Raw genomic sequence first — 15,109 nt, forward strand, 5'->3', positions numbered from 1 at the left:
AAAAAAAAACAGTATCGGTCGACCGCTATTCCCTGTCCCAAATGGTGACATAATACTGTATCCCAGTAGTCAGATAGTAGTACTGGCACACCGCCCTTCCAAGATCTTAAATGACAAATGGGACACCATACGACCTCATGGACTTCAAGTGTTCGTTGCAAGTCTGTACATCAAGTATCCTATTTGGGACAGACAGAGCCTCTGGTAGACGCTAGCAATGAAGAAGCTGTACAAGGACACCTTATGTTCTGTAGATTGCTGGATGTTGCTGCAATCATGCATTTCAAAAGTGGTTTTAATTCCTATTTGAGTTGAATGGAGTGAATGATGCTGCCGTAAACGCTTTGGCTCTCTCTAACCATCAGAATAGAGTTGACATCAAGAGTGGATCTTGTGCTATATGGGGCTGTTAAATCAGCAGGGGACTTCAGCAGAAAGGTGATTCTCCTCAAAGAAAAGACAGCCTTTGAACACATGCAAAGGACTGAGTGTTTCTGTCTAAGCTTTGATCTCCTCATTATTGCAGGAAACTTGGAAGAAAGACAGAGCAGAACCAGGTAGCTAAAGCTGTTGTCATCCCAGAAGAGGTAAAAGCCCCTATGTACTAACGGCATAGTTCTTTTTTGTTTTTCGCTTGTGGGGAAAAAGAAGTTTGAATACCTTTGCAGCGGTATACTGTTAGCGAACATCCCCACGCCACCCATTCTGGCAAATACCATCAACACTGGTAGAGAGGTATCAGTGGTCCCATGCGGAAATTATTCTACTGCAACCTAACATAACTAAATTTCAGTTTTTTTTGCTCAAAAACTTAAATGCTTTTGAGATTGATCCTGACATTCATCCATTGTATGCACTTTCTAATATATAGAATACCATGTACAAAAAAATTCGATAATCAAAGTAAATTGTTCATGATCATTTCCTCTATTTTTACATTTAGGTTACCTTTCCAATCACCTGGGCTGCACAATTCTGAATAGACAACACAATGTATTTCACTAGAGGCTCTGACAAAATGTTAATTGCTGCAGTCTGTTTAAATGTTTTTTTTTATTAATTTGAATTTTTATTTGGTTTGAGTGAATGATTCAATGACTCACTCATTAAGAAGTCACTTTTTTCATTACTGGATGAATCAGTGTTTTTTAACAAAAACTTATCTTGAATAAATGATTCAAATGACAAAGAATTTTTTTTTTTTAACAGTCATTAATTGCCAACTGGTGTGACAGTGTTTGATAAAATCTTTATTTGAAGAGTCAAGTTACTTTCAAAAGGTGATTTACTCAATTTTGATCGCTACCTTAGACATCAGTTTATATTCTAAATATCAACTTTTATCCCAGCACTTGTGATAATTTAAATGATTAAAACACAGAAATAATGATACTGTGTGTGAAAATGTTTATGAAGCATTTTCATACCTATACCCGATAACTGCTCTCTCACAGATTTGAATGTTCGCTATGATCGCACTTGTCAAAGGTTTAATAGACAGCTGAATCGTTGTCGTTCAGGGAAAAGACTGTGTGGGTCGAGATCATGATCTTTTAACGATTTATCATGCAGCTCTACCATCATCTAATGCTCATTTAAATTTCATCTTTTAAACATTAATAATTGAATAATACTGTTAAAGTTATATTTAGATACATTTATATTTAGTCTAAATTCACTTGTAGCATTGGATTTGTTTAATTTATGTAGACAAAATACAATAGAATTTATAGGCTCTTTTATATAATATATATTTAATATTAAAGTTATTTTTATATAAATATTTTATTTAATATTTATTAGTTACCGACCATAACACAACCTAATTAACATGTTATTGGCATCAGCCCATGTTTTATTATTATTGTTTTATCATCAGCCCATGTTTTATTATTATTGGTGAATCACTAATTATTTGTTATGATGACTGGAGGTCTGAAAAGACAATCCAAAGTCTGTAGCATTCATCGAATGTTTGTCTTTTACCCCTGTGACACAATCCCAGTCTCCAAGCTCATGCTGCATCACCTGGGTATCAGAGGAGCCAGACATGCAATGACACACGAGCAGATGGGGGAGGAAGGGTTTATGGATGAATGACTCTACACCCACTCGCCTCCTCCGCTTCCCTCCTCCGTGAAACAGACAATGAGGGAAAGAATAGAGACCTCAGATCCCGTCCCCCAGTTGATGAATGTACTGAAGTTCTCAGCAGTTTGGACACACAATTCACTCTGCTTAAGTGAAATATAAAGCCGTACGTTTACCATATAACCAAACAGGCTCCCACAATGCACTACACACATATAATCCATACACAATCCCATAATGCCTCGAAATCATGTTGGAATAATCGCATTTATGAAATGAGCCCAAGTGAACGGCACAACAATGTCCAAATAACCAGATGAGAGCTCTCTGAGCACCAAATGTACAAGTTCGCTTGTGCCAATCAGAGAAAATTAAGTTGGAAATGGAAACTTATTGTTATAGGCCAAACTCTCATTTTCATTGTGAATATAGAATATAGTTTAAAAAATCTTCATCTTATTGCATTCATTTAATTATATGGAGGTTTAACCATCTCTCCCATAATGCCTTTTTATATATGAAGTGCTCCATTCATCTCCCTGTCTTAGTTTCATCACAGTATGTGAACCAGGTCAGTGTGCCACATGCCTGGAGTCGAGTCAGCCTTCCTGTCACCTGAGTAACTGATTAACTACCCACTAGGGAACCAAAGGGAGTGAAAGCAAAAAGTGTGTAGGAATGAACCTACTGAACATGTTTCCAGTGGCCAGCTTGTCAGAGCCCTTTATTTTGTGTAACCCACTGTATACATTTACTAGCCTATACGTCACTTAGCCTACTACACATATTCAGCAAGCAATGAGGAACGGGATGCCATGATATATTAGGCAAAACACGTTAGGCACATCACAAAAATAAGTGCCTTACTGCTTTTAAAACAGTTACTACACAAAAATATTTAGGTTTAGCAGATTTACTAACGCCATTATTTACCGCCCAAAAAAAGCATGTCTAGACCTTGAACTAGCAATGGCAGCTCAGACTGTTCCTACGCTAAATATTTGTAAAAACATTACAAAGTTCAAAAAGTATATTTGACTTTTGACACTACCATTCTGCTTCTGTGTACAGCCAAAGGCATAGCCTTTCAAAGTACTGCATCCAATAGCAAATGCAAACACAGGCACACAACAAATGCACACTAGAAAGTTTTATTTTTGTCCAGTGTCTGCACTACTTCTCTCCCGAAGTTGATCGATAAAAATGTCAGTTTTTTAACTAGAGTTGCGAGCATCTTGTACACACCTCACACAAGCGCTCGTCACTGCGGGCGTCTCTTGTTGTTGCTATGTCTCTTCTTTTTCTTTTTGGACTGTTAAACAATGGCTGGGGCCAGAGTTGCTGCTTTGTGGTACAAAAAAATTCAAGCTGTATGCATGAGGCGAATGTTCAAAATACATGCAGTTATAAAAACCGTTGATGATGACATATAGCCTATGTCACATGCAGCATAAAAAACAACTTTGGGCTTAAGCAGAACAATAGACTCCAGACCACTGGATCTGCATTACTACCTTGGATTGCGTTAATGGTGAAAGTCAAATAAATACAGCAAACTAAATAGTGACAATCTAAGATTTTTCATCATTTATTGTCTGTATACTTTCCTAACAAATAAGCAGGACACAGAGCAGACAGAGCAGACAGGGGTCACCAAACCAGGCCCTGATTAGTGAACACAAATCTTTATGCCGTCTCAGGTCTGGAAGCGGCTCACACCAGGCTTCTGTTGAGACTCAGAAGCCCATTTAGGATTTAATGAGACATAATGAGTTGAACGGCAAAACATTCTGACAAACCAAGTGACCAGAAGAGGGAAAGTATTTTAACATGGCCTTTACTTGAACTTTTTCCTTGTAAGCCATACAAATTATCTTCATGTCTTCATGTTCCTGTCACGAGTAGCCTACACACATTCAAGATCCAAAGAAAGACTGATGTTTAGGCCAGTGTCAATCCATCCATTGCATAATGCAGAAATATTCCCAAATAGTAATCCAGAGCCAAACAAGTTTACATTTGGGAGGTTATGGCTAGATGGGGTGTACGTACACAAATCTGCTGACCCCATGTGACCCTAAGACTTTCTTGCTTGGGAAACTTTTAGCCCAGTTCTTGCTAAGAGTTTTTGTATGATCCAACCAATTCCGATACCACCATCTTATAGAAATTATTTGGCATATTCATGAAACAAGTCGTCGGTAAACGCAAAAAAAAAAAATCACTATGAAACAGAAGTAGAACCAAGTCTTCTCTTATACAGTGAAGTAGATATGAGTGAAATGAATTATCAAAAAAATTATAAAATATACAGTGGGACTTGGTTGGGCAAGAGTCACCAGTGAGAATTCAGTCGTTTCACTGAAAGATCAGAGTTATGACATTTTGATTAAAAATGACCAGGTCAAAAAAAAATTTTTTTTAATGTAACATGCATGGATGAATTGTTCACAATACAATCAATGACATAGACTGGGTGAATTTTCATTTCATGCCGACTTAACGATATGTTTATTTTTAAGACCGTTTCAAGACCAGAATAATGGTGAAAAGTAGAGCCCAAATAAACCAATGCATTCCTGAAGTTTCCAATTGACACTAAGCATCAGGAGGTTTAACAGCCAAATGGAAAATAGATTGTGTTTTGGCTTCTTTGACGGCACTCAGGTCCACAGAATTTGTTTACTTTCAGTCTGAAAATGACAAAAGATTGTCTTGACCTGAGATTTGAACTGCGTGTTGAACTTGCAGCTCCAGATCTATGGCCACCTAAACTCACCTGTAAACCTCAAAAAAATCTATGGTCTCATTATAAAATTCACAACCTGCTATGACTCTCCTTCTAAAGAGAACCAATTATAACATTACACGCCTTCAGGGTCCTTTGTCTTTTATAGTGATTAATTCACAGGTTCAGACACACGTTCACCTCACTTGCATTAAGGCAGACATCCACATTCTGCCACACTTTTTGGTGTGCAAATTCCACAAGAAGTTTCACATACCGGAATATGGAAAACTGTGTCACGTCAATCAAGATGCTCAGAGTGAAGTGATACCAAGCATGTCGTAGCGATTTTGTGCGTCACTCACTGACAGTGCAGATTCAGTCATTTCTCTCACTTCTTCTTCAGGCCTGAAAAGGCGCCAGTCTTTGTCTCGCACTTTGGGGAATCTGGCAGCTCCGCAAAGTTACACAAGACTTCTCAACACCCGCACAACCGCTCACTGTATAACCGGCAGTTACTTCACAAGACAGGAAGGAAAGCTGAGACCTGGCTCATTTACAGAGAAGATTCTGTCTTGAAGCTTAAAGGCAGCTACTTTTGACAATACGCCAAAAAAAAAAAAAAAAAAGTGGTGTGCCAGCCAAGATAGATTTTTTTTCATTTAATTTTCAAAATATCTAGAAAATATTCTGCCAAGCACTAGAAGTGTTCAAATTGCACAACTTGTCTTACCACATAAAACAATGTGACACAAGGGAACAGGATAAAGATGACATGATTATCATAAATACACACAATCTTGTATACATAGCCTACTTGTCAAGACATCCCATTGATGTCTATTAATCTTATATTAAGACACATATACATTATATATATATATATATATATATATATATATATATATATATGTGTGTGTGTGTGTGTGTGTGTGTGTATGTGTGTGTGTGTGTGTGTGTGTGTGTGTGTGTGTGTGTGTGTGTGTGTGTGTGTGTGTGTGTGTGGTTTAGTAACTGTAGTAAATAATGTGCTTTGTCAGAGACTAAATTGAAGCCCATCTGCACCCATCTGAAATCACAGATGAAAACTTTTGACTAATAGCCATATACGTCACAAAATGGATTGTTTTGGCGTTAAATCTGAGCTATAAAGTGAGATAAAAAACAGTTTTCTCCAAGTTCAGCTAAGCCTGTCAAGCTCAAGCAGACAGACGATTTAAATGTCTAGTTTCATAACACACATACAGATGAGCCATGTGGCTTTTGGCAGCTCACTTCTAAAGGAAAGCAGGATAATCTTATCCTGGGGGAAGGATTGTGGAAGGCAGGTTATATTAAAAGTTCCTCTTACACATTTATCATGAAGAAATCTGACAGAAATCGATCAATAACGCTCAAAACACCAAGCGAGTCGATCGTGATCGCGCACCGTCATATTTAAATACCCAACGCGCGTCACCAGCACTTTCACATGACACCCTTGATTTACACCAAAAATACACCCGTGGCATGGCAGCTTGTACATACCAACCTTCACACATATGTTAAATAGACCATAATTTACATACCTGCCGTGGAACCAGTCCTTACAAATGTCGCATTCGATCATAAACCGGTTAAAATCATAGGGCCGCCGGCAGACACAGTATAGCGGGGCAGCCGCCATCTTCCTAATGTCCCTAAACAACGCTGAGCACTGTAGGGGCGGGGTTAACGTCAGCGGAATCTCCCGAAGGGGAATAGGGGCGTGGTTAACACAAGCGGAAACTGCCGAAGGAAAATCCGACCACTAGTGTGTGCCTTCCACTGCATACATGGGCTCAAACACGAACACTTAGAGGTTTCAATAAACGAAGAATTACTTTTCACAATAAAATTAAATTCATACACGGCATTGCTGTTAAAATTATTATTAGGGTCTCGATTTTCACTTTTTTTCTGAACCGATAACACCATACAATTCACTGACCTACTAATATGATGATCATGTCAAATGACACACAGGGCACTACCTGAGGCGAGACACTAAAAGTAAAGCAAGTGTGTAATATAAATTGTAAGCCAGATTTGATAACTACTACAGAATCACACACTTTGCCAATTTGTACTCCATATAGGCTAATATATACCATTTCAATATCAGAATGCACGCTTTATTTATAATTGAATAGTGATCAAATGCCAAATGAAGTACGCAAAGATAGACTATACAGGTAAAGACGCGAGGGTAATTGGAACAATAGGCCTATTTCACAGAAGACAGACATACATCTCATAACTCAGAATCGGCGTGCTGCACGTGCTCTACGTGATCAGCGGCGTTCTGTGACATGCGCATATAGTAGCTGGGGGGAGGGGCTAGCAACAGATCACACTGCACTGGCAATTTCTTTCTTTCTTTTTTCAGTGTTTTATCGCCATGGCAGTACAAACAATATTTTGAACAAAAAAATTACACATAAATGTTGACACATTAACACATTAGAATAACATCTGATATAATGTGAAAAATAAATTAACATTACTATATAATATATATTAAAATAAATATCAATATCAAATATAAATAAACATAAATAATTATAAATACATTCTGAATACGTATATAGATAAATATTGACAAAATTATTACAAATAATTTGTTTTATAACACTGATACAAATATATAAACAAACATTATAAAGTATTTTTATATATTGATGATATTGTTGATATATATGTGTATATAACTTTACCTTAATGGTTTCAAAAATAATTTGGGATGGAGGATGAGGGATCCAAATCTACAATTAAATTTAACACAAGCAATGTCTATTTACAGGACATGGTGACGGCGAAAGTACGACTTTGACTTGTGCGCCATCTAGCGTTAGATGGATGAATGTGACCATGTCACTGTACTGACATGTACTGATATCGATTTAATTGACTTAATATAGGCCTACCACACCACACGTGCATTAAAATGTCTTCATAGTGACAGTAAAAAAAAATAAAATAAAATTGCTTTTGTTGTATCTGCTTATGATGCAAATCTCAAAGATTACTATTATTTTGTTAAATCCTAACAGTAGTAGTCATAATTGTAGGCTTGTAGTAGGCCTACTTGTTATAATTGTATAGCTGTAGTACTAGAAATAAAAATAAAAACACCTCCTAATGCTTAGTGTCAATTGGAAACTTCAGGAATGCATTGGTTTATTTAGGCTCTACTTTTCACCATATAACTGTTTTTCACTATAACAGGGTTCTTGCAGGTTTCAGCAGGTCAAATTTAAGACCTTTTTAAGACATTTTAAGACCATAAAGTTTGAAATTTAAGACCTACTTTGGGCATTGCCCCAAAAAATTTCAAATCAAAGAATTCATTTTATTTCAATGAATTAAGTAATTTAAAAAACATTAATTTAATTTACAGATAAAACAATCACATTAGTAACCTTCCACACCCAACAACGTGTGTCAGAATCAGATATATAATTTTTTTAATAGAAAATTGTACTATGCATATTATACTGTAAAAAACACATAATTAGTTGATTTTAGTTGATCATAGTTGATCATAACTAGAGATTAAATGGCATGAACATTTCATTTCAATGATTATTGTGACAAAAATGACCACGGTTATCACAGAATCCTGTTAAAAAACTACTAATACTACACAATGTCAAAAACCAGCAAATAACAAATATAATTAGCATCAATATGCACTTTTTGTTTACATAAACATTAAAATAATACCATTAAAAATGATAGGCAGATTTTAAAAGTGTCTTGCAACATGTTATATACTAACATGTACAAGTTCAAATAAAGTTTTGACAAAAAAGTTTTTTTTATAAAAAGATAAACCTCACATATTTCAGACTTTAAATTATTTTTTATAAAAAGATAAATTACTGACATTTACAATGCACTTTAGCTTATCTTTTATTATTAATAGTAAAATTCGGTCGGATTTTCCCGTGGCGTCTGTCGTTGCTATGCAACCGTGCACTGCTCTCTCCACAATGACAAAGAAGTTTTAGTGGCTAATGGATTTCCACCGGCGAGAAACGCTTGCTGTAGCTCTGCTTTAAGATTTATTTACGGAGAAGAGAAAAACACCCGTAGTGTTTGGGTGCACCCGCATTCTTCCAGTTGAATGAGCTTTCAATGTTGTTACGGAAAGGGGCGAAGCTGATTGGTTGGTTCTTGTCACATGACCTGCGGTGCGTTTGCGGCATTCTGAAGAGTTGAGATTTTTTTTTTATCTCGCTGCGCCTGGAAAAAAACGAGTGCGTCGCTTCAATTATGAGCGCGCGCCTACATTTGAACGAACTTGAGCGCGCAAAAGATGCGATATGTGATCAGCCTGTTGGCGAGACCTTTTTTAGACCTGACTAAATGAAATTTAAGACCACGGATGAAAATCTGGCCGTTTTTAAGACATTTTAAGGCCTTCAATTTAAAGTTCAGAATTTTAGACTTTTTAAGACCCCGCGGGAACCCTGACTATAGTATGTTGATTTTGAATAATGTATGGTCATGAATAAAAATACTTGGAATTTAATGTTTTAATGCTGATCAGCTCATCTGTTTTCCCCCCCCGGTGATTTTGGCAGTTATTTCTAATTTGAAACGAGTGATTACGACAATCTCGCTTAAAACATTTTTACTGTGCCGATTTTATTGATATTATCAGTGTATCTGATAAAAATGATCAATTAAAAAGTGTTTTAATCATTATAAGTGGTAAACATATTGTCTTTTTTCTCAGTTGTGAAGAGGTCAGATAACACACGGGTCTTCAGGTCTGAGTGATGCTCATATACGTAATATTAACACAGAGAACTTGGCTTGTTGGTCAGGGGAAACAAGTAAAATAGCATTTCAATCAATGTGCAACAGATTCTGAAGATGAGGATGGCAGAGATGATGCAGATCCTCAAAGCAGGAGACCTCGTATGGACAGCATTGATCATCAGGGTGACCATGAATCTGAGTGTAACATCACAATCACCATTCAGTACAGAGACACCTACATTTATGCTGTCATGCTAACTTTCTCAGTGACCACTAGATGTGGCTAGAACTCACTGTGTGTTCTGGTTTTGTAAAGTACTCTCTTACTGGGAACAAGTTGAACACACAGGACAAGTAGGGTGGTCCTTATTTTTTAAAGTTTCCAATTGTCATGCTCTTAACCATTTAAATTGTTCCTTTAGAAAATACAGCATGCCAATTTTTATGGCAGTAACATAATAATTACTGGTAGCTCAATAGCTTTAAACTTTCTGAGATTTTGATGATTTTCGTAAAAACAGATAATTTGAATTGGTATTGTACCTGGCTAGTAAAATTCCCAAATAAATCTCCATAAAAGCATCTAATGCACCATATTTCCTAAATATGTATTTTAGATACATATCTTAGTTTACTTATTGTAGAAACTAAATCCAAATTAATCCATCCATGACCCGGTTTAGCAGATTTACCTTTCCTGGTGGAATCAATACATATTTCTATTGATGATCACCTTGGTTATTGTTTGGGTTTAGAGCAAATTTTTTGGTTTAAAAAATTACATTACGTTCCTTGAAATTGACCCGGAATTTTGGCCGAATCAAGCAGATTATCAGGAGGCACAGGCAATTATACATGCAATGAAAGTAGTCAATGTTCACGCCGAGAGGGGAGTGGCTCTGATTCAAGAATACAATGGCTATCTCAGACACTCTGAAGAACAATTGCAGTTTCTCCTTCATGGGGTGGAAGATCACCGACGGATCTATCCAGACTGCAAAAAGTCAACACTGGCTGCTGAGCATCAGAAATGAGGGATTGGTGAAAATGTTGTGCTTTTTTTGAGATCATTGTTGTCATGTCAGTGTTGCTCTGATTTCAATAAAATGTAGTTCATTTGCAGCAACTTTTAATATTACTTGCATATCACAATAACGCCACACAGCGTAACATAGGCAATCTTCCACATGATTGAGCTACCTCTAAATATCATTTTTTGTCAACATTTTTGCATATTTCTAATTTTGAAGTTAAAAGGAACAGTTTAAGAGGTTAAGACACTAACATTTTGCAAAAAAAAAAAAAAAAAAATTGGACTTGATAAGGACCACCCTAAGGACAAGTCTTAGTCTTAAGGGTGCAAAGGCAGTCCCACCCTAAACTAATCAGGCCCGGGTGTGGGCCTCCATCATTTTGGGGCCCAAGTGGGGTGTTTTACGCCTGATCCAAAGCCACTGATTACAGCGTTATGCAGTGGTTGCTGTTATTTGATGATCTGGTGCAGTGCTTGTCCATGGACTCCCAGCAGCTGGTCGATGTTGCCACAAATCCCCTTCAGCCAATCTCTACCGGACGGACCAATGCTTTCCATCCTTTTTGCTGAGCATCCTCTGGAATCTCTGCACACCAAACAAAACCTCTTCCTCTCATTTGGAGGTTATTGGGTGAAAGCAGGACATCATAGGTTGCCCTGAGCAGGAAGCTGATTCTGCTTGCCTCCATCTCCCACAATTCCCTCCAGCTAATTTTCCTCTTCTCTAGCTCTTCTTCTCTGTGGGAAGGTATATTGTTTGTTTCACATTCTTGCCCTGGTTTTAAATGTCTTTTGAAATTTGATTTATTCTATTGATGCTGGTGGTACCCTCTCATCCATCCTTCCATTTTACTTTCTACATTTGTCAAAATCAAAATGCATCATACATTTATGTAGTTTGTTAGACCTACTTCATTATATAATTTCCATTATATTGTACAGTGACAGACATGGCAGCCAATTCCCATCATGCCATTTTCTGTATTGTCTTCTATTGCTATTTTTTCACCACAGAAAAAAAATTAGGTCTCATTCCCCCCATCTAGTGTCTTCTTTGATATTACAGCCTGCACTGACACCAATGCTCCAAGCTTTTCTTGCAATACAATGACATTAAAAAAATATGTGTTCAGTCATGCAGTCAATGAATACGCTGAATTTGCATAATTTGATTGCTATTGAATTGACCAGTAATGCCTCTAGAATATCCTAAATAGGATATTTAGTAGAGTGGGAAGAATCAGACTCAACTCGAAAACCGAGGAAATCTGACAACGTTTTAATAAAGTGTGAGTGAATTTATGCATGCCAGTTGAAGAAATGTGAAAGTGTTGTGTGAACTGTCAAAGTATGTGTGGAGAATGAGAGGGTGTGAAAAAAAGACAGCTGGAAAATTTGCTAACATGCAGAAAGGTCAGCGGCAGTACCAGTCCTCAAAGTCTTACTGTATCAACATTAAACAAGCCAAGAATGAAATCAACTGAGTTTATGAAATCAACTGAATGAGTTTATGGCCAGAACTTCTAACAAAATCCCTGTTTACGCAACCAGATATTCTAATGTGTTTACCATGCGCTGAATGTTCAGTAGAAACACATAAACAGATGCATTTCTACATTTTCTGAACTAGAAAAACATGCCACTTAGATGTTAGGGTTTTGCTATGATGCTAAAATGTTCTAAATTGCCTGTGTGGTTGCTAAGGTGTTGCTATAGGTTGCCCTAGACAAAATATCCTACCTGTAAGTAAAGATAAATATGGTTCAGGTCCCTCGTTCAATGTAAACCTATGGGATGTTTTTTAATAATAAGCATGAGCAGTTAGTACATACCTATAACGTTAAATACATCCACACGTTGAAGCCAAGTTAAACACTCTTCCATTACATCACAGGAACAGTCTATCTATAGATGTGCTGACAAGCTGTATCTCATGGCTCCAACTCGAAGTGTTTATGTTGACTTGATAGACTTCTTAACATATCCTTAAGGTTTTTTGTCTTATATAAAAGATGCATAGAATTGTGCAAATTTTAACACATGATAAAACCTATTTAACCTCATTTCCTCTTCTGATGCATCTAAACAGCTGGAAAACCTAATCTGCACCACACATCCCTGCAGATAAGTGGTGTGTATCAACACATTACTTGTAGATAAGTGTTGTATTTCTCCTCTCCCATGCCTCTCTGTCTGTCTTATGGGTCTCCGTGGACCAGTGCACATATCTATATCTCATCAAAAGCGTCTGGCTTTTTCCTGTGAGAGTTTCCCAGACCACAATATTACTGTCTTCACAGATTATATTTTGTATGATGTTTTCTATTATGCCACCTTTCACTTACTAATATAGACTACTGTATATTATTATATTGAGAGACAAGAGCTTTTGTCTTGGTCTAAAATTAAATTTAAAATAACATATTGGCATACAATTATTATTATTATAGTAAACTATATTAAACATTACAAAATATAAGCTATATTTATTTTTATAGGCCAATTAATAAAATACAACAAATGTAATGTGTCAAGGTGCTATAACTGTCCTGATATCATAATGAAAAAAAAAAAGAGTAGTAGTTTGGCATATGTTATTATTACTTTAAGACGAAAAAAGGTCACACTTTAGATTAGGGTCCAATTCTCACTATTAACTAACTATTAACTATGACTTTTGCCTTAATAAACTCCTTATTACTGCTTATTAATAGTTGTTAAGTTTAGGGATTGGGTATATGGGATGTTGAATATGGTCATGCAGAATAAAGCATTCATATGTTCTTTATAAGTAATAAACAGCCAATATTCTAATATGCATGCTAATAAGCAACTAGTTAATAGTGAGAATTGGACCCTAAACTAAAGTGATGCCACCCTTTTTTTTTAACAAACAACTTATTTCACTACTTAATATTGCAGAACCAACATGCAAAAACAAACAGACAAAAGGACCCATGAAGACCCTTTTCACGACAAGGCAAGATTAGCGACTACCCAAAATATATATTTTTAACGTTTTTTTTCTAAACAAGATGACTCCAACATAAATACAAATGGTAAATAAGAACTTGACATGCGTTTAAAACTAGATTTTTAAAAGAATTGTCTTCATTGTAGCCCCGTTTGTTTGTCATTGATCATCTAAAATGGCTGGAATAAGCTGTAAGGTGAAACAGACCTTGCAGACAGTCAAAAGTCTGGCTCTGTAATACTAAAGTTCATCTGGTTAATAGTTTACAGACTGAAGCATTAACTCTTCTGACATATAGGGGGAGATGTCAAGCCATGGCAGTGGTCCAGACGTGCAGCGATGCAGAAATCTGCTCTCAGTAATAATTCCACTGCTGATGCTACTGTTATCACTGCTAATGTTGCGGCGTGATGATAGTTGTTTCCATCTTGAGCTCAGTGCAGTGTGTATCACTTATACAACGACAACAGGAGCATGGGGCCGGGGAGCACAAGAAAAAATATGCCAAGAACGAAGTAACAGCAATGCATTCCAGATGACTACCAAGCGGCATGTGTGTGTGTGTCTGTTCGCAGAGTGTGCCGTGCCTGGGGCGTGTAAAGTGAGGTCTTGGGTGAGTCTTGGTTGACTCAGTGAAATAGTTGTTGTTGTAAACCCTTGGCCTGCTGATTAAATAAGTTAAGCAGCAGACAAAAAGGTCTTCAGACCCGCAATCACTAAGGTCTAGGGTTGAACTGACATCACAACCAATAACCAGAGCGGCAAAGATGACCGCTGTGCTGCCTCTTTGCCTGCAACACATGTTCGAAGTATCGTATGTTGTGTAGAAGTGTTACAAAAATTTAATTGTTAGATCAAATCAAATTGTCTAAAACCAAGCATCTGCATATTTGTGGCAAAATCGATTTCTATATTACCAAGATTTGTGGCATTAGGTAAAAAATCTGGGTACGACTGTTAAGTAGGTTCAATACAATTCACCAAAAATCGCACATGATGTATTATACATACACTTATGATACAATAATGATTTAATATTAATACTCACACACTATAAAAAAAATCTAAATACATTAAAAATGGGTTACACTTTTTGATAATCCACTTTAGACATTTCTACTAACTAGAAGTAACTCTCATTATTAGTAGATTAGGTTAGGGTTTGGTTAACTACAATAAGTTGGCATGTAGTTGCAAAGTAACTTATAGCAAAGTCTCTTTAAGGCAAGTCATTTCACTTGGCGGCCATCTTTGAAACGCCTTTCTGGCAGCATTTTCGGTCATGCACGTGCAGCTCCTATCTCTTTGAATGGGGAACATCAAACTCTCTTATTTTGTAAGAATTTGTGCGATTTTAACCATGAAATATGCAGGTCAAAATGAACCGCAAACTTCACAATCGAAATTCTGTAGACAACAAATTTGTTTTCAGACATGTTCATGAGCAGAAATCACAAAAAGTCACAAAATTTCAATAAAAACACCATAGGTTAAC

The 15,109-nt window shown here is 36.6% G+C and overlaps 1 protein-coding gene across 1 annotated transcript in view; it reads right to left on the reverse strand.

Annotated features, from left to right (window-relative positions):
- The window catches only part of kdm7aa (lysine (K)-specific demethylase 7Aa), a 26,760-nt gene extending 20,226 nt beyond the window's left edge, over positions 1 to 6,534 (reverse strand). Inside the window, exon 1 of the mRNA XM_082168211.1 lies at positions 6,388 to 6,534. Within this exon, the coding sequence (XP_082024337.1) occupies positions 6,388 to 6,485 (98 nt within the window). The 5' untranslated portion in view covers positions 6,486 to 6,534. The remainder of the gene's footprint in view (positions 1 to 6,387) is intronic.
- Between the last annotated feature and the right edge of the window lie 8,575 nt (positions 6,535 to 15,109).

This window comes from Leuciscus leuciscus (genome assembly GCF_965113295.1).
Source record: "Leuciscus leuciscus genome assembly, chromosome: 4".
Taxonomy (NCBI): Eukaryota; Metazoa; Chordata; class Actinopteri; order Cypriniformes; family Leuciscidae; genus Leuciscus; species Leuciscus leuciscus.